We start from the raw sequence: 25,643 nt of genomic DNA, 5'->3' as shown, positions 1-25,643 counted from the left end.
ACCGAGGGCATTACTGCTGGAAAGTGTGGTAAGAATATGTTTAGTTTTGTAAGAAACTGCCATACTGTCTTCCAAAGTGGCTGTACCATTTTTGCATTCTCACTAAGAGTGAGTGAGAAAATTTCTCTTGCTCCACATCCTCACCAGCATTTGGTGTTAGAAGATTTGATTTTGGGGTTATAAGATTTTGGCCATTCTAATAGGTGTGTAGTGGCATCTTGTTTTAATTTCCATTTCCCTGCTGGCCTGTCCTTATTTTCCATCTGTATTGCGTCTTTGGTAAGAGGTCTATTAAGGCTTTTGACCTATTTTTTAATCTGCTTGTTTTTAACTTCTTGGTAAGTCAAAGTTTGTAATATTCTGTGCATGGAAGACTTGAGATCAAAATAGTTTTTAACAAATTACACAAAATTAATATTTGCTTATTGAGCATTTATAATTATAGCCCACAGGGCTTTATATGACATACGATTTTTTACACACATTAAATATTTGAATATACATGTAGTTTTTGTCCTTGAAAAATTGCAATTTTAATTTAGACATTTACATTCCCCTTTTAAAGATGAGACAGTGGAGTGTTAGGTTAAGATTTTGCCCAGATTCACATAGCAAGTGACAAAGACAGGATACAAATCCAAGTCTGCCTGAACCTATGGTTTTTGTTTATTCTGCTAGATTGCAGTTATTTACTGATGAATTTATTAAACAAATATTAACTGAGAACTTACTATGTGCTCTAGGCACTGTTACAAGTGCTGAAAATACTACAGTGGAAAAAATACACCTCAAGTTCTCGCTTTCAAATATTTTATATTCTAGCAAAAGAAAATATATACACGTGTCCTACAGTGATAAGTGCTATTGGAAAAAGAGCAAAAATGTGTAATAAGTTAGAAGTAATTAAAAAAGAGGCATGTATACATTTTTTCATAGGTTGATGATCAAAGAAGTCTCCTTTTGTAAAACTGAGCAGAGGTCTAAAGGAAGTGAAAGGATGAGCCATGGGAGTATATGCTAGAACACCCTTAGATTGAGGGAATGGCATGTGCAGTGCTCTGAAGATGGGGACTTGCTTGGCATGGTCATAGAACAAAATGAAGCTATTGTGCCTGAAGCAGAACGAGTCCAGGGGAGGAGATCAGATATGATATCAGAGAGGTGGTGTGGGGCCAGAAATCTGTAGGCCTTGGTCATGAGTTTGGCTTTATACTGAGGAAGATAGTCATTGGAAAGATTTGAGCATATTTTTGACATAGTGTGACTTATATTTTAGATGGGGAATAGACCATAGTACAGCAGGGTAGGATCTATGAGACTGGTTAGGAGAGTATCACAGTCATTAGATAGGAGATGATGGTGCTTAGACTGGGGTAGTAACTGTGGAAGTGATGAGAAGTGGTAGGGTTCTAAGTCTATTTCAAACACAGAACCCATAAGGTAAGCTAATGGATAGGATGTGGGGTGAAGGGAAAAGAGAGGAGGGTCAGTGATGACGACAGTTCTGTCACCCTTAGCACTAAGATAAAATCTTCAAAAGGAAAGATTGGGAAGGAAATCAGGAGCCCAGTGTTTATATGATGTGGGGTAGGTTTTTTCCTCCCCTAAGTGGCTAAGCATTCTTAGCACATTTATTGGCTTTCCTTCTTTTTCACTTGTAACCTAATATATATCCATATATATCCATTACAATAGATGTAATTGTGTTGTTTACAGCTTCCATATTACTGGTTTTTATTGATTAATGTTACCAATTTTTTTTGGCAGGTGGGTGTGTATGTGTATCATTGACTATTAATTACTTAAATAGGTGTGTTTCAATCTCTCATTGTGATGGTGGATTTATCAGTTTATCTTACAATTCTACTTTGGCTTTATACATGTTAAAGTTATTTTACTAGATCCATGCATATTTAGAATCGGTAATTCTTTCTGATAAATTCTTTCTTTTGGTTAGTGTTCATATTCTTGTTTTTGAGCTCATGTTGTTTTGAACTTTATTTGTGAGAATCCTATGGGACCTAGATTTAAAATATGTTCCTTCACAGAATTAGAATTTGCTCTTGCCAGATGCCTAGAAACTCTATCATCTGGGGTTAATTTAAACTAAATTTTGATTTAGGCTTTTTTGGCAATCTGTGTAGCTTGAATTTTGATTCTTAAATTGAGTGATTGAGAACTTGTGGTTAGGAATTCTCCAGAAAGTTTTATCTTATTTTCCCATCCAAGTCAAGGTCAGGATAGGCATGTGGCCCCATCATAGCCCTCTGCAAGATGGGGCTTTCCGTACTACATCACTAAGGCAGCCATTCAAGGATTCCACCTTGATGTGAATATCCCAGATTTTAATATCTCATTCTGTTTGGACTCCTGGCTTTGCCTCATTTAAGCCCGAGATTGAGTCCACTGGGGGCTGACTGACTCCAAGGCAAACCCCAGCCTGTGCTCATTAACCCTTCCAAATTTTCCAGTCTTTATTTTCATCCTCTGAGGAATTCCTTTACTTTCCTGCCATCTCAGCTATGCTTTAAAAGATACTTAAATTTTAGTACAGCATTTTTTTGCATGTGCCTTACTAGGAAGAGTTTCTCTAAACATCTAGTCCACAGAAGTTCTTGCTGGTGCACCAAGTTGTAAACACATGAGGGTTGAGACCAAGCCCAGCATTATGGTGTCTGTTCACCAGCTTTGTGGGGCAGATAGCTTTAGGCTGCATGAAGATCCTCTTTCCCAACAAACTTTCACTCAGGGGGTTTGCAACGACTAATGATTAGTGCCTGAATTTGCAGTTCTCCTCAGGACTACAGAATTGTAATTTTTAAGACCTGTTATTTCTTCCACATGTATTATTTGCCATTTTTCTGTAAAGAAGAGTTTCTCCTCTGATCTATCTACCTTTTTTCTCTTACTGTGGTCTCATGGATTACTTCTAATTAAATATATTTTAATCCTTTATAGTTAAATATTTTTGAGGCTATAAATATCCATAATTGGTTAAGTGGCTACTCTTCAAGCCAACTCCTGTATCTTTTTGACATACCTCACTGAAAGTTTTGGGTCCATCATTACTTTTCAGAGTAAGATATCCCAGGTTTGCTTTGTATTACTAGATCTGGAGCCAGCCAGTTTTCCCAGGGAAACCTGCTTTTGGTGGGAAATGACATTTGTAAACAAGATCAGAGTTCTAGATGTGCTCATTGCTACTGGAATGTCATTGGGTTTAGGACCTTTCAATGGAAACAATTAGAAAATGTAATTTTTAATATCTTAAGTTTATACTGATACTCTCAATTTATACTTTGTTCAAAAAAATAAATCTCAGAGATTATGGCATAGTGGTTAATAATCCCTACATGAAATGTACTGGCTATTTGACTTTAGGCAATTTTTAAAACCACACTGTGTCTTAGATTGCATATTTATAAAGTATTTGTGAAAAGTGTGTTAATATATGTAAACTTAGAACTGTTCCTGGCTCCCAGTATGCACTTGGCAATTAACCATTTACTAAAAAACAGTGCATTGGACTGTATGGAACTACCACTTTTGGATCATTTTTGACGTACAAAAATGATAATTTCATGTGGTTCAACTTAATAAATGTATCAACACCTTCATTTTTTGAGTGCCTCTTAGGGACCAGGCACTTAAGAATAAAGACGAGAGTCCCTGCCCTGAAGAAGTTGAGAGATAAGCAATAGAGCCGTAAACGTGGTTTCTCAACGTTTTTAATGTAGAGAGAGAGTGAGTCAGGACTCCTGGCGTTATCAGCATCAGAGTGAGGCAAGGGACAAAGTCTGGAAGACTAGAGAATAACAACTGTGGGATTTTAGATTGGACATCCCAAGACTTAAGGTGGGAATTCCTATGGGATATCCTCAGGGAGTAAACCAAAATAAATAAACCATATATGTGCAGTAATGTAAACAGTTATGCAAACAAATTCTAATAATCATTAACCTATTTCTCTAATATCATAAACATTAATATATGCATTAGAAAGTTACTCTTTTGTTGACTTTCAAAAAATTTTTCAGGGATCCCTGGGTGGCGCAGCGGTTTAGCACCTGCCTTTGGCCCAGGGCGCGATCCTGAAGACCCGGGATCGAGTCCCACGTCAGGCTCCCGGTGCATGGAGCCTGCTTCTCCTTCTGCTTGTGTCTCTCCCTCTCTCTCTTTCTCTGTGTGACTATCATAAAAAACAAAAAAAAAAACAAAAAAAACAAAAACAAAAAATTTTTCATTCCATCTCTCATAGATAACACAAGCCCAATCCCGCGGACATGTTTTATTTTTAAATTTTATTTATTTATTCATGAGATAGAGAGAGAGGAAAGAGGGAGAGCGACAGGCAGAAGGAGAAGCAGGCTCCATGCAAGGGAGCCCGACGTGCGACTGGATCCGGGTCTCCAGGATCAGGCCCCGGGCCGAAGGCGGCGCCAAACCCCTGAGCTACCTGGGCTGCCCATGGTCGTGTTTTTATTATTGAATGGTACTGTTAATATCAAGCTCACATGTAGTTATCCTTCACAAAAGCACTGCAAAGAGAAATTTATATGATGAATATTAATAGTCTTCTCATCTCTTATTCAATGTTAATGTAGTGAAAATAACAGAATTAGTACAAACGTGGCTGAAGATACCTGATTTTCTTTAGGAAGTAGTGTCTTTTACTGGCCAGTATTTAGTTAATCTCCGTATTAGTCACAGGTATTTGTACAAAATGTAACTTGGTTTCTCTTAGGAGTGATGCATTCTTATACTGGCTGCTTCATTTTCAGACATGCTTTGCTTGGGAGAATTGCCAGAATGGAGGAGTATCATAAGTACTTTCTCACGAAATAAATAGACTTTTAAAATTTTTGATGAACACAGTAGATTATTCCCATACTGCTCTGTTTGCTTCTGTATTCTGTATGTCCAATTAATTTTTTCAGTGATTGTAAAATTAAAAGCAAAGTTTTTGCAAAATTCTAAGAAACGTCATCTTGCTGAAGGCCATCTTTCCTGGGTCTTGACTTTTCTTACCATATGTTTCATATTTTTTCACTTTTGACTATAAAGAGATTGGCATATTCATTTGAGTCATGCTATTGGATAGGATGTGTGTGTTTGTGTTTATGCTCTGAAGAAGGGTTTTGGAACATGTGCAATTATTATAAGAATTTATGAAACCATCTTGATAAGAAACTTTAAATATGTAAACTATTCATTAAAGAACTCTTCAGAGAGAAATTCCTTGAGGAAAACATGATGAATTAATGTTTATCTTTTAAATATTATACTATTGTATCAATAACACATGAGGAAAATGTTAACCACCACTGTCTTTGGCTGGTTAGTTTTTTCCTTTGTGTATATTCTGGATTTTCAGGTTTTCCCTTAGTGCACCAAGATGACTTTTATGACCATCAAGATTTTAGTGGATTCCTGGATGCCTTCAGGGTTCTTTTTGTTGTTTAATTTTCTGAATAGAGCAATATCCTAATACAAAGTAAATGAAAATAGCTGTACGTGAGACAATAATAGCTATGTTACTGCATACCTGGCATCATATTAAGTATTCTATTTGCATTCTTTTATTTAATCTTAATACAACCATGTAAAGTAGATACTGTTTTTATCTTTGTCATGTGTATGAGGAAAACTGAACCTGGAGGTATTTTTTTTTTTTAAATATTCTTTTTTTTTTTTTTAATTTTTATTTATTATTTATGATAGTCACAGAGAGAGAGAGAGAGAGGCAGAGACACAGGTAGAGGGAGAAGCAGGCTCCATGCCCCGGGAGCCCGACGTGGGATTCGATCCCGGGTCTCCAGGATCGCGCCCTGGGTCAAAGGCAGGCGCCAAACCGCTGCGCCACCCAGGGATCCCCCTGGAGGTATTTAATAGCCTGCATTGTGTAAAAGCCAGTAAATGATGGAGCTGTATTTGGACCTGCCTTCAGAATTCAAGTTCTTATCCATTCTTTTATACTTGACTTATCCTGTTGGTTATCATTGATACATTCATTTGTGCAATAGATTTTTGGTCAGTTTGCACTTCATATGAGGAAATTGCTGGACTTCAGAAGCAGACAGATGATTATGACATGTTTGTTGCTCTGAAGGAGCTCACAGTCTATTGGGTTGTAACTATGTGTACATTCATGGAACTCAGTACAGAGAGCTATGGGAGTGAATACAGAGGAGCATGGCCAAGTCGGCTAGTGACGAAGATGGGGGTTAACTTCTTAGAGGAATGATATTAAGACTTAGCTGGCATAAGAGGAGAGGAGGGTATTCCAGAAACTGAAGACATGTGCAAAACGGTGGTTTTGCAGGTGACTCACAGACCCAAGTTTAAAAGGATGGATGCCTGGTGAAGGAATTTTCATTTTTTTGGTGTGAACTATGGAGAACCATCAAAAAAGTTTAAGCAGCAATAGAATTATATTTTCTTTCTTTCTTTCTTTCTTTCTTTCTTTCTTTCTTTCTTTCTTTCTTTCTTTTCTTTCTTTCTTTCTTTCTTTCTTTCTTTCTTTCTTTTTCTTCTTTCTTTCTTCTTTCTTTTCTTCTTTCTTTCACAAAATTTTCTCTAACAGTTGTGTGGCAGTTTTGTTGGGGAGTTTGCAGTTAGGGAAACCTAAAGACTGTCAGGGCTCCACGGCCCAGGTCTTTCTGGGAACAGGACAGAAATAAAAATATCTGAGCTCCTGAGATTTCAGTTTAATATTAGAGTTGTAGTGCATTGAGTTGGTTTTTGGAGCCTAGACTATGTATTCTCATGCACCAAAATTAATAACATATTTTACAGCTTATTCACTAAATAGTTGTTTCACAACTGAGTGAATTTGGACTTTATTCAACCAGAAACCTTGACATAGAAACAAATTGTTCATTTAAAAATGGTCAATTATGCTTGTTTTAATTTTTTAGCCTAGCTGTTAGCTTCTGCAATGAAGTTGAAACTTTAAAGAACATATATCCATACATGTATATATGTATATACATACACACAAGTGCATACATTTACACAGCAACTTACTATTTGTTTATAGTAAATCCCAAATAGCTATACATTTTAAAAACTAAGATCTTAAATCTTCCTGAACAGATGACAACACTATCACCATATGATGATAATAAGTTTATTAGATCAAAAGTTTATGAAAGTTCTTTTTTTTTAAGATTTTATTTATTTATTTGAAAGAGAGAGAGAGCATGAGCTGGGGCTGGGGGGTAGGGGGAGAGGGAGAAGCAGATTCCCCACTGAGCAAGGAGCCCAATATGGGGCTCAATCCTAGGACGCTGGGATCATGACCTGAGCAGAAGGTAGATGGTTAACCAAATTAGCCACCCAGGCACCCCAGACTATAGAATTAAAAGTCTTCTATAAAGAACTATTATATTGGCTAGACCAGCCACAGAAAAAGATTTATATTATTAGTTTGATCCAGAGATCTGCTGTATACGGACTGGTTAGTAAATGTTTCAGGCTTTGTGGGCCATACATTCTGTATTGCAGTTAAATTCACTCTACTGTTGTTGGGTGGAAGCAGTTCTAACCAATATGTAAATGAGTGAATGTGGCTGTGTCCCAACAAAACTTTCATAGCAACATAGATTAGTTTTATATTCGGTAGAACTAGACATGTTAATTTTTTTGTTTTGGCTTTTTTATGCTCTTCTGTTTGGAATGAGTGAAGCAGTTCTTCATGGTGATTTGACTATGGTTTGTTGAGTTTAATTATTTCAGGTACTCAGACAGAGACAGTCCGATTCCATCAAAAGTCCAAGGTGGAGATGGGTGCCAGAGCTAGACCAGTGTTTTCCAGCCAATATTTTATAAGATCGGAGAGGCCAATGTTTGTAGGCTCCCTTTCTATTGCTTCCAAGATGGTCACTGTGACCAGGCTCCATTCTTTTATCCTATCTGCCTTTCCTCATTCCTGGGGTCACTTACAGAGATTTTGAATGTTTTATGAGCCATTTACAATTTAGAAACACTAAATTGTTTGAGTTTCTATAATTGGATAGAAATGTGGAAGGAAGACAGGGAATCCTATGGCCAGGTGAGGAGTGGAGACAGGGGTAGGTTGCAGTTTTAAATATAATTGTCAGGGAAGAGCTCTTTGAGAAGATGACATTTTAGTAAAGACCTGAAAGAGGCAGGGGTCCAATCAGTGAGGGTATCTGGGGGAAAAGCATTCCTGGCAGAGGGAACAGCACATGCCAGGCAGGCCTCAAGATGGAATGTGCCTGACACATTTGAGGAATGTAAGGAGTTACTACAACTGGAGCTGGGTGAGTGAGCTGTAGGGGATAAGTTCATAGAGGTACTGTGGTCCAGAGTTTGTAGGTTGTTCTTGATTATTGCCAAGACTTATAGTGAGATGAAGCACTGGGGGAGTTTGGGTAAACAGTAATAGGTCTCACTGTTTTAGCAAGAACACTTTAGCTGCCATTTTGAGAATAGACCAAGTAGGACAAGGTCAGAAGAAGGAAGACCGGTTAGGAGGCCAGCGGGGTAGGAAAGAAGTGGTGAGAAGTGGTCTTTGCAAGGATGAAAACAACTTGTAAATCACTTCAAATAGTGCCTGGCACCTGGTAAGGCAACCAGTGAATGCTTAGCTATCATTGGTTGTTAAAACTTTTTTTTTTTTAAAGATTTTATTCATTCATGAGAGACACACACACAGAGAGAGAGAGAGAGAGAGAGAGAGAGAGAGAGGGAGAGGCAGAGACACAAGCAGAGGGAGAAGCAGGCTCCACGCAGGGAGCCTGACATGGGACTCTATCCAGGGACTCCAGGATCAGGCCCTGGGCTGAAGGTGGCGCTAAACCACTGGGCCACCGGGGCTGCCCTGGTTGTTAAAACTTGTAATGACATTCGGCAGAGGGGGTTCACAATGCCCTGCATGTGTGGATGAGCATAATGAACATGTCCTTTTTTGAAGCTTTGAGTAAGAAAACATATTCCATTATCAGCTGAGACATGGCAGCCTAACCTGTAAACAGCTGCCAGGAAGAGTTAAGCAGAAGGACCAAGGGGACCAAGAAGGTAGTTACTACAATCTGTTGAGCATTCACACTGAGCTGGTGTTGTGTGGGCTCTTTCAATGTGTTTTCTCCTTAATTTTCCCAGTAACCTAACATGGCAGCTATTGTTACACCAGCAATATGCTATGCCTATGCTTCAGATTAGGTTGTTGAGGAAGCTGAGTGTCCTGTTGTAGACCACAGAATTGGTAAGTGGCAGACTCATGTTTGGAAACCATGTCTATCTTTTTCTACTAGGTTAGATTGCCTTCTATCTATTCAAAATTTGAAGTAAATAAAAAGAGGGAGGACATATTCATACTTCTACCATTATTCATAACTCTTAAAATAATGGTTATCTGCACTTAATAAATGTTATTGTGTGTGTGTGTGTGAGTGTGTGTATGGGTGTGTGTATTTATTCTTCTAGATGGTGTGTCTCAGATAATCACAGTGAACACAGGGTTAAACAGAAACACTCTGGCAGTTTAAATGATGTTGTGAAATTCTGTGATGTTCTTAGGTCCTTCTCTTTGTCAGATAGTATGTTAACATTGCATGATTATTATCACAGATTACAAAAGCAAGGAGGCTAGGGCAAGGAGAGGTTAAATGGTTAAATGCCTTGGTGAAGACACTTGCCTGGGTTAAGTAGATGAGTTTAGATCAGTGCTGAACATATTGGCACCAGATGGAGTAGAATAGTATTCCTATGGCATAGAGCATCAGAAGGCATGGACATTGGTGTATGGTGTTAGAGGGGACCTCGTAGGCAGAGCTCCTCATTTTACATGTAGAGAAAGTGGGTTCTGATAGTGGAATTACTTGCCATGGGCAGTAGCTGGGCAAGCCAATCCTCTCATCTGTGCCTCCCTCCCCCCCTCTCCTAGGACCCTGCAGCACTTTAACTTGATCAGCATTTCTCTGGGTGAAAAATATATTCTCCAAGGGGAAAAACAAATACTTCTTTTATACTCTCAAAGCTTCTGAGCAACTTTGTTTTATTGTGGACATTTATTATAAACAGAATCGTTAATTTGAAATCCAGGCTCATAATTTTCCGTCATGTTGTATATTTATCCATACTGATGGTTGGAATGTTCAGAACCTCTTGTTTTTTGCATATTCGTGTATAATATTTAACATTTCAAAAAGTGACACTATTGCTGTGTTTCAGTAATTACTTTATAAATCAAATGTAAGTGATAAAATATGCCTTATTTATAACCTGCATAAATTTAAATCATAAAAGAGCTGAACTGGACAAAGATCCTCAGTAGGAACTTGAAAAAAAAAGCATCACATGTATTTAATCCACACTTTCACTGCAACAAAGCAGGGGATGATTTATGTGTAAGAAAAACATTTTTTATTGTTTCTGTAGTGGGGCATTTATTGCACACACAGTAAGTGTTATAGTGAAAACAAATATACAGTTGGGACATTGTGTTTGAATTATCTTCTGTCATGTACTATATAAACCAACAATAGTTTGAAGTGTATTTAAACTACCATATGGGACAAAGCAAAAGCCAGCCCGGGATCCAGCACATGATAAATGTGAGCTGAGTTTCGTTAGAAGCCTCCTAGCACGTCTCTGCATCCTGAATCATTTCTTCCACGGTTTGAAAGGATTCCAGCATCCGTCCTAGCTCCCAGAGGTTTTGAGTGTTTTTAATAGATCATGACATTTTTTTTTTCTGGCCTCATAAAGAACTAAATCAATGAAGTTAAACATTACTGCATTCAGATTTCCTTTTAGTCTAGAGAGAGTGAATTCAGGCTTGTGTCTTCAAAGCTTCAGCAGAACACCCCATCTGATGAGAAGTCTTACTGAGATTTGACAGTTGGGAAGGAGCAGTCTTGCTTTTAAGACTTGACCCACCTGAATTGAGAACCTGCTGCCATAGGGATGCATAGCTGTACCCCTGAAGTGCTGTGGGCTGGAGGCATTTCAGACCAGACTACTGATCAAGTGTTCTAATCCAGGCCTGACCCGTTTGTAAGCCTGCCTGAGTGTTTTCCTCTCAGGACACTGTGTGAGTTGGCATTTATCCTACATAATGACATCAGCACAAATAGTGATAGTTACTGGGTCCTTACTATGTACCGAGCATGGCCTTAAGCACTTTATATAAATGATTTCATTTATTCATTACAGCAGTCTTATGAGGTAGATAGACCTATAATCACCATTCTGTTACTTATGAGGAAGCTGAGTGCACAACTATGTCACTTGCCCAAGGGGATGAGGCCCATAAGTGCTAGCCTTCTAAATCAGCCCTCACAACAATGCAGATGTTGTCTCTGTTTTCTCAGATGATATAACTAGGATCCGAGGAGTTAAGCGGCTCTCCCAAATCATAGATCCAATGCACGGAAAAAGCAGGAATTGGATCCAGGGCGTCTGATTCCAAATTCAGTAATTTTAGATGAAAACATGTTGTCTCACTTTCAATAACTTGATATTTTTGTACCTATAAACTTTAATACACATATGTAAAATATTTAAAATAAGTTTAATGTATAATTTAAAATAATTTTTTATTCAGAGAGGTTCTTAGAATTTTTTTTTCTAAGTCAAATATCAGGGATGATACAAGATTGTAATTATGGATATGGTTTTCTGTAGCTACGGAACTTTCTAGTTGTACTGGAAATGTGCACCCTTAAACAAAATGTAACAAAGAATATGCTCACAAAAGCATCTTAGGTATTGTTTGAAGAGATGTAAGTATAGTTTTCTTACAATATCTGATATAATATAGGTTCATTTAGTAGTTATGCTAAAATATATATTTTTTGCTTTTATTAAAACAATATAATGTCCTTTTATAGACAGTGAAAAAAATTACCAAACCATAGAAATCAAAGACATTTAAATTGAGATTTAATGGAGATTCTACACTTACTTTTAGGAAATAAATTTCAGTATATTAGAGTTTAAGTGAGTCTGATAATGGTTATATGATGATCCAGAACTGCAATAATTTCAGACCAGAGCCTTGAAATTTTATAAGATTTTAAAATAAACTAGGCAGTGACTTTGCAATAATAAATACTTTTAAAATATTCAAATTTAACTTCTTAGTTATATCTTTATGTGTACATGCAGATGTGATAGAAAAACACAGTGGGGGAAAAAACCATAGTGGGTGTTTTGTTTTGTAAAAAAGTTCTGTTTTAAAGCCCTGCAGAGAAAAAAAAAAAAAAAAAAAGCCCTGCAGACATTTTCAAACAAATCTTTGTTCCCCATTCTGACTAAGGTAGTACTACTCCAAAATAATTAGGAGTAGTTCTCATTAATTTGCTATTAATACTACCATTCTCAAGTTCTTTCCACAATACTAAACTAGTAAAACCATTTACCATATTAAGATAATGCACTAACATGCATATTTGCTCTGAAACCAGATCTCTTTTTCTGGTTTGAAATGTGCCAAACTTGGGGTTCTCTGGCACAAGGAAGCCAAGTCAGGTTAGCCTGTAGGAAGAAGTCTGCACCACCAAACCCTGTGGTTATATATGGACCTCTGGGGTGAGAGCTTCCTCTTTTTTCTTTGTTTATGATACTGTATCTTTATTGATGAGGAAAGTAGCAGGAAGAAGGTTTGGGGATTTGTAGGAGAATAGGAAAAAGGGAAAAGCCTCTATGATTTGCTGATAATTAGCAAGTCTTAAACAGAGAAAATCTTCCTTCTGGGTGAGGTTTTATGATAATGAGTAAGGGAAGCCACAGAGCCTGGCAAGTAAGTAAGTACATTTTACTTACTTGGTGATTTAAAGTGAAAAGCCTGTGTGAAAACATTGTGCTGTGTTTTGATAATTCCTTCTTTACAGGACCTCGGATAATTTCCACTTCCAGAAGGGAAAAAACGTTTTTCGTAGCAGAATATTTACTGGTGAGCAGGGATTGTAGTGCCTTATTTCTCAATTATATTATCTATTGTCTAATTCTGACTTGAAAAGAATTTAACTTTATATAAATAAATATTTGTGACTCTGAAGAATTCATTTATCTCCTATCAGTATGTTACTGCAACATGTGTCTCCTGCTCCCTTCCTTAATCCATTGGTTGTTAAACATAATTTTAATACAGTATGCTAGGAAATAAACTGGTTTGTTTGAATTTTAATATATTTTTTCCAGCTTTGATTGAACCATTAATACCATTGTAAAGCAAAAACGGTAGCATGTAGTTGACATGGAAGATGGCTATCAAGTAATCATTGATAGTTTTCTTTGGACTAATGAACTTAGATGTGGCACTGAGATTTGGCTAACAGTATTTTCATTGATTTCCAGAATTTAGTGATGCTAAAATATATTTAAAGGAGTCCTGAAGAAAACGAAATTTAACAACCATGAAAAAAAGATGTGAAGCATCCCAGATTATAACAAAATCTTGTGATTTAGATGTCTAGTATAGCCAAATTCAAAATTCAAAAATAGGGGGGATCCCTGGGTGGATCAGCGGTTTGGCGCCTGCCTTTGGCCCAGGGCGCTATCCTGGAGTCCCGGGATCGAGTCCCGCGTCGGGCTCCAGGCATGGAGCCTGCTTCTCCCTCCTTCTGTGTCTCTGCCTCTCTCTCTGTGTGTCTATCATGATTAAATAAATAAATAAAAATCTTAAAAAAAAAAAAGATTCTTGAATATGAAAATGTTGGGATGATTAAAAAATCCAATGGCTAGCACTAATTTTGTGGGAAACAACTGCAATTTTTATCTTTGAAATCTCCATTACTATGTTAGATTTCTAGAAGATCATTTATTTCAAAATTTCCATTTCTTAGAATCTCTTTTTTTTTTTTTTAAAGTAGGCTTCACTCACAGTGTGGAACCCATCATGAGGTACGAACTCATGACTTGAGAGCATGGCCTGAGCTGAGATCAAGAGTCAGACACTGAACTGACTGAGACACCCAGGGGTTCCTTTAGAATCCCTCTTTTGATGACTCTGAAAAGATCTCAGACTTCTTTCTCTACTCATATTTGAAGCTTTATTGTTTAGTTGTCTTTTTAGTTCTTCAGACCTAAAGGTAAGTTTTCCTATTTTCCTCTTGCACATTCCCCATGTCCAGTTCATTACCATTTTCAAGGTCTAGTCATTTTATCACCATTATGTGCACAGTCTGTTCCATCTTTCTAGCTCTACTGCTGCTTGCATATTTGCCCCTGCCAGGCTGCAATGATTCCTCTTCTGGACTATTATAGTTGCTTCTTGCAAGTATTCCTTCCTTCCCCTCTTTCCTGTGTTTGTGTATTCTTTATACAATGGAAGCAGTAAAATTTTTAAAATTTAAGATTAGATCATATCCCCCTGACCCCCAAATGTCTTTAGTAACTTCCTGTGGCACTCAGCTAAAAAAGCCAAACTCCTTATCATGGCCTGCAGCCTTGTATGATCTGCCTCTAACCCAGTGGAGCCATTGATGGTCATTCAGGAACATTTATAAAACTTGTGTACAAGGCAGGCACTGTGCTGGGACTAATGGACATAGTTGGCAACCAGTTGATAAATAAAATTGAGAGAAGAAAAAGGAAAAAAGTAACATGTGGAACCTGTATGCATGGAACTTACTGTCTAGTGGTAGGGTAAATATTAACCAAATAATCATGTGTAAAAAATCCTGTAGAAATACAACACTGATGATAAATACTATGAAGAATGGGTTTATGGTTTAATGGAAGCATGTAATAATGAAATCGTTCTGAGAGAACCATGGTTGAGGTTATGAGTGGTAGTTAATTATGTTGAGTGACAGGGTGGGATGTTTGTGCAAGAGTGGAGGGGTGAAGGAGGTATAGAGGATGAGTTTTTCAGAACAGAAGAAGAATATGACAAAAGCTTGTCATGGCAGAGGTGAACTATGGCTGGAAGACATAAGAAATGACCATTTCTGGGCCACCTGGGGAGCGCAGTTGATTGAGTGTCTGACTCTTGGTTTCAGCTCAGGTTGTGATCTCAGGGTCATGAGATCGAGCCCCATGTCAGGGGCCATGCTCAGCAGGAAGTCTGCTTGAGATTCTGTCTCTCTCTCTGTTCCTTCTCCCCACCCCTAAAATAAATAAGTAAATCTTAAAAAGCAAAACAAAACAAAAAACCAAGGAGTGACCATTTCTGCAGATGGTGGCGGGTTTTATTTATTTTTTATTTTTTTAAAGATTTTATTATTTATTCATGAGAGAGACAGAGAGAGAGAGGGAGGGAGAGAGAGAGAGAGAGAGAGAGAGGCAGAGACACAGGCAGAGGAAGAAGCAGGCTCCATGCAGGGAGCCCAATGTGGGACTCTATCTCGGGTCTCCAAGATCTGGCCCTGGACTGAAGGCGGTGCTAAACCACTGAACCACCCGGGCTGCCAGGTGGTGGGTTTTATTTAAGAATCTTCTAATGGATTAAATATAGGGATGATGAGGAAAAGAAGAATTAATGGGTTTTTTATTAAGTGGAAGAATTAATCGGTTTTTCATTAAGTGCTTGGGTAAATATTGGCAGACATAACTAAACATTTGGAGATGTAGGTTCAAGTCTCGGTGGTGCCACTTACTTGCTGTGTGTGTAGGAGGGGCAGGGAATAGACAGACACCAGCCTACCTTAGGCAGATCATTTAATCTTTTGAATTGCAGATTCCTCTTCTTATTTGTATAGCAGACATAATAAAAATAGTTAACTCATTGTGGTGAGAAGTAAATGAAATAATTAAAATACTTTATAAACTATAAATTGATACATATATCAATTTGTATCTCTATATCCATTCTTATCTGTGTCTGCCTATCTGTCTATCTATATATAGGTTACTGTTGTTACTGTTACTTACACATTTCTTTAAGTCCCTTAATATTCATTTCCAGCCATTCTTCAACTAGATTGTCACTTAGCTATTCTTTCTAGATATTCTTTCTCACCATACTGGTGGCATTTGCTCATTGCCTTTTTCTTCACCCAGGGCAAACTGTGCCACTGCAGCTCATCCTTCTCCTTTGCTTCCATTTTTCCTGCCTCTGTTACATTTATCTTCCTTTCCTGTTTCTTTTGTGTCATCCTCCTCATTTCTTTTTTCTTTTATAAAAAATTAAATATATACATATATAAATATTAAAATTAAATATATAAATACATACTTAAAAATTAAATATATAAATATAAAAATAAATATATATAAATATATACATCTCTTTAAGTTGGCATGGAGTCCAACCTGGGGCTTGAACTCATAACCCTGATATTGAGGCCTGAGCTGAGGTCAGGTCTTAACCTACTGAGTCACTCAGGCATCCTTTTTTCTTTCTTTTCCTTTTTTTTTTTTTAATTATTCCTTCCATCTTGGGCTGTCATTTTCAGAATATGACTTTCTTTCATTCCCTTGTAGCACTAAGCATACAAATATGCTTTCCTGTGTTTATTTCTATTCCCTTATGGGATAAGGGGTTTAAGATTAAGTATCAAGATATCTAATCTTTTTAAGATCATTCACATTTCTTTATATTTATTTTCATTTTTTTTTATCAACTAGATTTTCCTGCTTTAAAACCTCTCCCAAAGCTCATGTCTATAACATTTATTTTATTACTTCTTAAAAGATAGAAGCTACATATTGAATTTACTATATGTATAAGTATGTGTGGTATTTATAAATCTGTGTATGTGAGTCCATATGGGTGTAGGAGAGCTCTATTTGTTCCATTTTGTTTTAGAGAGAAGGAGATGCCTCCTTTCTTTTAGAATAGGAGGACATAGTCTCTCTGCCTTTGAAGAAGGGAAGTTATCTTCAAGCCAAGCATATCTCCTTCCTTGGGAATGAGGAATACCTATCTGCCTATGTCTGCTGTCTAGATTGCCCAGAAAAAGTTCTCAGATAGGTGGAAATTGAGGATCTATGCACATTATTTACTTCTTACTCCAATTTGTATTTAACATTTATTGTCTTTATTTTGGGGAAAAAAATCAATTAGCTTGAAAAATCCTCCATTTTTAATTTTGTCTTCCTACCACAGTTGATCTACAGTATATTTTCTAGGATATTACAGACCTAGATGATGATTAAGTTAATTTAATGAAACATAAAATCTGTGTGAGGTTAATTGTTGCTGTTCCAATAAAGAAATTTACATATTTACTTATTTATTTATTGTTAAAATGTGGTAACCAAGATCCCACTATACAAATACACTTGAGGCTACATAATTTATTTATTTATTTTTTTTAGAGTTTTTTTTTTTAAAGATTTATTTACTTATGATAGAGAGAGAGAGAGAGAGAGAGAGAGAGAGGCAGAGACACAGGAGGAGGGAGAAGCAGGCTCCATGCAGGGAGCCCCATGTGGGACTCGATCCCGAAGACTCCAGGATTGCGCCCTGGGCCAAAGGTAGGCACCAAACCGCTGAGCCACCCAGGGATCCCCTATATAATTTATTTTTATTGCAAACTCCCTTTTTCATTCTTTGTTTCACAAAAATCTACAATAATCCTCTGGCTTCTTTTTTTATACAGTTGTTAGATTGAGACTGTTTTCTGTCACCTTCATTCATTTTATTATTATACTTAAGCCAACCTACTGAGGAATAATGTTAGATAATGTATGTGAATTATCTCTCCCTTTCTATGAGGATCTTTCATTTTTTTTTTAAATTTTTTTTTTAACTTTTATTTATTTATGATAGTCACAGAGAGATAGAGAGAGAGGCAGAGACACAGGCAGAGGGAGAAGCAGGCTCCATGCACCGGGAGCCCGATGTGGGATTCGATCCCGGGTCCCCAGGATCGCGCCCTGGGCCAAAGGCAGGCGCCAAACCGCTGCGCCATCCAGGGATCCCCAGGATCTTTCATTTTTAAAAAAGATTTTATTTATTTATTTTAGAGAGATAGAGATCAGGGGAAGGAGCAGAGGGAGTGGGAAAGAATCTCAAGTAGACTATGCTGAGTGTGGAGCCCAATGCAGGGCTCAATCTCTTGACTCTGAGATAATTATCTGAGCCTAAACCAAGTCGGATGCTTAACCAACTGAGCCACTTAGGTGACACATGTGAGAATCTTTCTGATGTCTTATTTTTCTGAGAGAAGGCTGTGTGTTGACTTTGATTAGAATGCTAACTTTTCATCTTTCAAAATGCTTTTTATAGAATTGAAAATGTCTAATCCCCAATATAAAGTTACAATTTTAAAGGTATTGCTCAGTTTTAAAAAACTTAATTTTTATAAAGCTTGTAGGTTCTGTGTTAATATCTGAATAAACCTATAATATGAGGCATCCTGTGGTTAGAAGAAACATGAAAATGTGAATGTGGCTGAATCATTCATCTGGTATAAATTACTTATGAGTCTCCAATTGCACGTCAAAAATGGAAAGATAAGTTGAGCATTACCAGTTAAATGTCATGCCAGGAAAAAAACATAGGTGAAAACACTAAGTATAAGTAGCACAGTATGAGACTATGTGTGACTCTATGTTTGTATATAGAAACTTGTGTATTACATGAAAAGCCTGTTAACTTCTGCAAAATTTATATTATTTTATCATTTTCAGCTTTCACCATTATTTTTCATTTTCTTGATTTCGAAAGACTATTTATATATGTACTTAAATGAAACCTAAAGATAAATTTTAATTTGTAGAATAATCAGAAACATCCCATGGTTAAATATTTTTTGTTTTAAGATTAGCCATAGGTGGCTCATTTCCCATAGTGTGAGTGACGGAAAGTTAACTATTCTGGGTATAAATTATGTGAAAATATACATTTACATACATGTTTCTGTTATTCTAATTTATTGAATGGATTAACTCTCTTTCATGGTAATAGAACATATTTTGTTTTGTTTTGTTTAAGCACTGTTTTTCATCCAGCTACATAAAGTACATAAGTCTCTATCATAAACTTGCTTTCTGCATGAAAATATTTCAGTTTTTCAAACATATATCCCAACTAAAATTTAGTTAACATAGCAATATTACAATCATTAATCAAAAGCTAATATATGTAATTAACTTTTGTTTTGAATTTACTTGCTTCATCATCCTTAACTGTAAAAAACATTTTTATTTATCTTTTTTATTTTTAAAGATTCATTTATTTATTTTAGACAGAGAGAGTGAAAGAGTGTGTGTGCACACAGGTGAATGGAGGAGGGGCAAAGGGAGAGGGTGAGAATCTTAAGCAGACTTGCTTGAGTACCTTGGGGGTTGGTCAGATGACCTGAGGTCATGACCTAAGCTGAAACCAAGAGTCAGATGCTTAAATGACTGAGCCACCTAGGTGGCCAGAAACATTTTTAGCCCATAAAACATTTTATATGGTAAATGAAAGTAATATATAGCTCTTTCACTTGAGCAGTTGATGATGGGAACTGTAAATCAATTGGAATATCTAGGTGAAATTAGAATCTGTATGAACCAATATCAGAAATCACTCTGATTTCCCTGGATATCTAATATAGATGTACAGTTTTAGGTGGGGATTGATTTTCTAGCACATCTTTAAAATAACATTCTCTATAAATCTTTCTTTTCTCCCAGCAACTCTCAGAGAAAAAGACATGCCTAAACTGAGGCGTAATCCACAGGCATGGAAAGCATGAAACATAGTTAATGTAGTCTCTTCAACAATAAAGATCTGTGGTTACTGAAATGGCACAGAATTTCAGTTTTCAGGCCACTGAATTGCACTTGGGCAGCACAGTTGTATAGTTGAAGGAAGCTGCAGATAATACTTAGGAACAGCAACCACAAAATCTGGTTGTTTTTTCTTATATATTATTTTCCCAGTGCTTTTGGAAACTCATCAAGTGTTAAAACTAAGTATTTTATGCTATATGTTTTTTTCTCCCATTATCACTGCACTCATTAGGCTTCTAGGGCAATGTTGAATGTGGAAGCCAAGAAAAATCAAGGCCATTCCACTTCAAGTTTAGGTTAGCACTAGTACAGCCATCCCAGGCCCCTGTGAATAAGAGATGAAATTTACATTACTTCAGTTACAGGAAGAAAACAGCTTACAGCTTAATGTCCTAGAAAGCCCCATATTAGAAGAAGAACAGAGCCCAAGCCAAGGGCAGGAAGCCCCTATTAGAATAAGAACAGAGCTCAATGCCCTTGAAAGCCCCATATCAAAATGTAAACAGAACTTGAGAAATTCCTCCATCCCTTCTGAAAATCCCCTAGACCAACCTATAAAAAACTATGCTAAAACCCAGGTCGGGGTCCAAGTCCCTGCTCAGCTGTGTCGGGTACACTTGGACTCAAGCTTGAGCTTGTAAATAAACCTTCCTGTACTTGCAAAAAAAAAAAAAAAAAAAAAAACACAAAAAACAAAACAAAAAAAAACTAAGTGTTTTCTGGGAAGGTTGAAGATTTTTCTCTTCTCTTGTGGTGATTTCAAGCTTGAGGAGAAATATTTCCTCAATAATAAGAGAACTACATTTCTTTACTTGAGAAAATTACATTAAAAATAATTTTGTGGGATATCATTGATCAAGAAGGAAAAATTTATCTTTGACATTTCTTTAGCAGATACACTTAAATTCAGGAAATTGGCTGAAAATTCTCTTCAATAGTGGTAAAGAAGTTTCATGAAACAATTGCCACTGATAGAAAGGTGGAAAGATACTAAATAAAGGTTAGGAATAGAAGTGATTAGGGTGACTGAAGCTAAGTCTTAGGGTCTTGAAATAGAAGTCAAAATTCAAACAATGTCTTGACCCAGTCAGAAAGCTCATGGAATTGAATTATGGCGAAAAACATAGTCTAGAGTAATGATCAGGAAGTATATTAATTCTTATTTTAATTCATCTAGAAAGTATTTTTCTTTCTTCCACGGCTAAGATTTGTATTACTTTAAAGGTATTTTGCTTCTCCTAAGAGAAGTTCATTTTGGGAAAAAGTGGCAGGCATAGTGTGGTGATTTTTAAAAAGGGAGAAATGTAAAATCGACAGCAACAGTGTTTTTTGAAAGTGTCAGTGGAAAGGTGTGGCTAACTAGACAAGCTGTAGGACGATGCAACACACAGTCTGGAGGGCAATTCAGTCCCACAGGGCATCCCCCAAACCCTGGCAGACTCAGGGAGTGTCTTTCAGCCCTTGTTCACGGCGCAAGTCCTATGTGAGTTGTATTCTTGGTGAAGAGGCTCTCTCTAATTCTTGAGCTGAAAACTTCCTGGTTCTTTCAAAAGCCTAGCAAGTTTACTTTTTCTCACTAAGTGGTTAATATTCATGAAGGCTTATGTAGAGACTTCTTTAATATTATAAGGTGTGCAGATGAACATATAAAAAATGAGCTGCATTAATGTGTTCCCTTAAATTCTTAGGTACAGTGTCTCCAGCATGTATGATTATAGGCCCCAAGGTAAAAATCTTGCAGCCTTAAGTATATAGTTATAACCAATATAGTTCTATGATTAGCGACTTAAATAGGTTTTAGCTTGGGTTATTTTGTTAAGGTAAATGTATACTAGAGCAGATCGTGCTGGGTAGTGAAATTGTTTTCCAGTAGATGTTGATAGATGCTTTTTTAAAAAGATAATTTGATAATTTAGAAAATGAATACTTAAGTGCTTCACTGAAATATTACTAGAGCCTACTAATTCTACCACTGTCATACTCGTTGGTAGTTAGTTACCTTTCCGTTGATTTTTTCACTTTACCCTTCTCTGACCCCTCCTTCCTTATATACAGCTATTCAGTAATACTGTGCTTTGCCTCCCACTCGTCCCACACCAACAGATAACAGAGTATGTCTCCGTATTTTCCTCTCAATTCACTATTTTGATCTGGCTGGCACTGCTTTTCTCTGTCTTGTACATATGAGTTCAAGGTGCCTGTCAGTGGGGGCTAAACTTCCGACCACTTCTAACTGCCTGTTGATGGCCTTGCTATGTTTGCAACATTCAGGCCCTCTGGTACCTCTCCTGTGTGCTACTGGTTTTGTAGCATTTTCTTCTTTTGGTTTGCATAGAAGCCTAGGCTTGCTTGATTTATTTTGGACCACTGGGGCCACGTTTAAATTCCTTGTTCATTTTGAAACAAGAAGGAAAGTGGCAAAGAGAGACAGAAATGGAGGTTAGAGGGACAGGGGTTACACTAGATGAATGTCACTACCATCAAGCAGCTGCTCAAAACCATATAGCTCCATTCACTGTCTTGGAATATCAAAAGGTCAAAGGCTCTAGGTGTTCAATAAATAGATGTTTGTAGGCAGCTTATTGCAATAGCTAATGGTGCACACCTGTTACTACCAAATAACAAGTGACTGCAGAACTTTATGATGTTCCAAAGAAGCTCAGCTTTACTCGATCAATTTTGTTACTGTCACCCGCACAGGTAGATGGCTGGAGACGAATTTAGCTGCCAGGCAAACAGTGTCCAAATTGAGTTTACTGTAAGAAATCCAGTTACCAGTTCTGCAATTATGACTTTATTATTAACAATTTGTGTATGTACTAATAATAACAACGTGTTTCTGTTCTCCTTCTTTGGTTTTATGGTGGAATTATTCTAACTTAATAAAATTCTAAGTTTCTATTTATTATTGTTATTATTGTACCATTATTTAGGATTAGTACGCTTAGATTAATAAACATAAAAATAATTATAAATCAGTACATATTCAATGTTCTGGAGTCAAACTTTTCTTAAGTATATGAAATAAAAGGGAATAGTATTTTCAGTGATAACCACATAATAGTTTGGTGGGTAGTCATTTGAATTTTTATATAACCATTCTCGTTTTCATCCTCCATCATCCACCTTGCCAGCCAATCATCCATCCATCCATCCATCCATCCATCCATCCATCCATCCATCATTTATCTCATATAAGGATGACGATAGTATTTACCTTGTAATGAAACTTGTTTTTATCATGCAGTTTTGAAGTTAAACATACTTTTGTAGAACCTACTTGTATTTGTTTGTTGATCTACAGTTTAGAAAGATGATATATCAGTGCTATATTTCTTAGCATGGAGTTATTCAACTGAATAGTTTTTTTCTGAAGCATGGCAGTTTGTGGACAATTTAAGTCTCTGAATTGTGTTGTAGGTAATGGACCCTTTTGTGGGTGTGTCTGTTTATTGTTTGCTGGCTCCACTGAGGACAGAAGTAAAGGGAAAACATGGGAGGAATTATCATAAATTTAAAAACAGAATTTGAGAACCAAACGGGCAGTGGTGAATGTTTAGAGTTTAAGGTAAAGAAGTTTATGGCAGTGCATAAATTTTTAAACTGGTTTGTCTGTGGAGATAAGCAAAAACTAATGTCATTCCCTTTGCTTGTACTAGTTATTTTCACACATTAGTTCCTGGGTGCCTATGTGTTCATCTTCATGCCTTCTCTGTTCTTCCCACCTGATAAAACTTGTACTTAGTTTCTGTTTCCAGCTGCTCTTTTTATTCTTCTGTCTATATTTTTCCAGTTCAAAATGGAAATAGATTTTTTAAAATTAAAAATCCAAAGTCTCCTGAACTAATTTAGGTACTTTTGCAGCCTTAAGTACTTTTAGACACCTAGGATACCTGAGCATGCTCAGTACCTCTATCAATACACTGACAGATGTCTCACAAACTTATTTTGATCTCATAACCCTCATTTTATCTAAATGTTTCTAAATTTGGGTTTCCCTGTGAGTCCTGTACAGTATTTTCTATTTTATTCCTTCACTTTCTGTGGCACTGTTCATTTTTATGCAGCCAGCACTGTCTTGGTGTGGTCACATGCCTAAAATATCATTTTTCTAAAGTCCATATGAATCTGTACAGTTGTGTCTAAGCAGGAAATTTTCTACAGGGGGCCACATGTACAACATTCTCACTTCCCACACTTGTAGGAGCAGCTCAGAGGCTGTGCCCTCCTTCTGAGTAAGTCCAGTGCATAAGAAACCCCAGCCCTTCCTCCTCTCTACCATCTTCCCTACCAATGTTAGACCCAGGAAGCCTCTCTTCACAGTTCTTGGTGGTCGGGGATTCTTCATCCTCCAGGCTTTACTTTAATCTTTGAGGATATCTATCTTAAGGTGGAGAACTACAGAACTAGAAACAAGTAGGGGATTGTGCTTCTTTGCTTAGGTTTAGCAACTGGAATTTAGATATAGTCAGTTGCCATGAAAGTAGGTGAATAAAAATCTTTTTAAGGTTTTGCATTTGTTATTTATTATTTATTTTTTTTAAATTGTAACTCTGTTGGGTTCTCTCCATGTTACGTGATTTTTTAAATTACATTTTTTATTTTATTTTTTAAATTACATTTTATTATTTATTTTAATTCCAGTATAGCTAACATACAGTGTTATATTAGTTTCAGGTGTACAGTATAGTGAATCATGTCAGTTTTTGCTTTGTATGTTTTGAAATGACATTGCTTATGCATACAATTTCATAATTATTGTGTCTTCTTTGTTGGATTTTTTTTGTTCTTGGACAAGGTCCCTTTTTACTCCTATTAATGCTTTTTTGACTTACAATTTATTTTCTCATACCAGTATTGCTATGTCAGCTTTCTTTTGGTTAATATTTGCTGAATATTCCTCTTTCAATTATCATGGTCTCATTTTAAGAGCAGTTGTTTTGCATGGTGTTGTTTTAGGAATGTCTCTTTCAAACATGCTTGATTTTTAGATTAGCTCTGACAGTTCTCGTCTTTGAATAGTTTATTGTTTACCTTCATTGTATTTGCAGATATATTGATATTTGTGTAGTTTTTTTGTTTGTTTGTTTTTAAGTTTTTTGTTTTGCTCCCCTTTCTCTCATTCCTGCTCTCTTGGATGATTAAAGCTTTCCGAGTTTATTTTATTTTTCTCTGATTATTTGAAAGCTATACATTATAGTTTTGTTTCTTTGAGATTGCTTTTACTTTTTAAATATAGGGAAATTATTATACATTTTAAAGTCTGACATTAATATATATTTACTTCTTCCTGAACAACATACCATAGCATATTACAAATACTCAATGAATAATTCTCATTGCTAATATTGACTAAGGTTTTGATTTTATTTTTTGATGCAATTGTTATTTTACAGTAAATAGTTAATAAAATTTATAGTATTTAATCTTTTTTAATACTATTGCATCCTTATGCATTCATTTTTCTACATACTGGAGTATATCCCTAAATAACTGATTTGGTGGTGATCTATGGATGGCTTTATTTGTAATTTCATTTTGAATAATACTTTAGCTGGGTATAAAATCCTAAAATAACAGATTTTTTTTTTCCCCTCCTCAGCACTTTAAGGATGTTGTCTGTCTTCTGCCTGGAACACATTAATCAAAAATGTTTTTCAAATAAATGAATGACATCTTTTGTAACTGATAAGAACCCCCCATCAATCTAATGGTTGTCCCTTTGTTACTAATTTGTCTTTCTTTAGTGGCTTTTGATACTTGCAATTTGGTTGTTTTCAGTTTTACTGTATTTATCTAGATATGGATTTCATTTTATTTATCCTGCATGATATTCAGAGCAAAGTATCAAGGTGAAGAGTTATATAACTTTATGAAAATTCTTAACTTTTGTATCTCCAAATAATTGTTAACTCTAATCTTTATCTGTAATGTACATATCTTTATCTATAAAGGATACCTATAACCTCTTCTTTTCAACCACTGCTGTCAAGTAAATGGCAAAG

General features: G+C 36.3%; 1 protein-coding gene across 20 annotated transcripts in view; it reads left to right on the top strand.

Annotated features, from left to right (window-relative positions):
- EYA4 (EYA transcriptional coactivator and phosphatase 4) overlaps nucleotides 1-25,643 on the top strand; it is a 304,029-nt gene that overhangs the window by 85,546 nt on the left and 192,840 nt on the right. For 8 of the 20 annotated variants that reach the window (XM_072720626.1, XM_072720702.1, XM_072720713.1 and 5 more), the window contains exon 3: nucleotides 13,839-13,872. The exons of 8 other annotated variants lie outside the window; for them this stretch is intronic. In XM_072720626.1, coding sequence (XP_072576727.1) covers nucleotides 13,839-13,872 — 34 coding nt within the window. Of the gene's footprint in view, nucleotides 1-13,838; nucleotides 14,061-25,643 lie in introns of those variants that run through there. 4 more of the 20 variants (XM_072720772.1, XM_072720763.1, XM_072720751.1 and 1 more) reach the window with 3 other exon arrangements.

Source organism: Vulpes vulpes, chromosome 1 (assembly GCF_048418805.1).
Source record: "Vulpes vulpes isolate BD-2025 chromosome 1, VulVul3, whole genome shotgun sequence".
Lineage (NCBI taxonomy): Eukaryota > Metazoa > Chordata > Mammalia > Carnivora > Canidae > Vulpes > Vulpes vulpes.
Note: the sequence above shows the minus strand (reverse complement) of the source record. Positions and strands in the feature narration are given on the sequence as shown.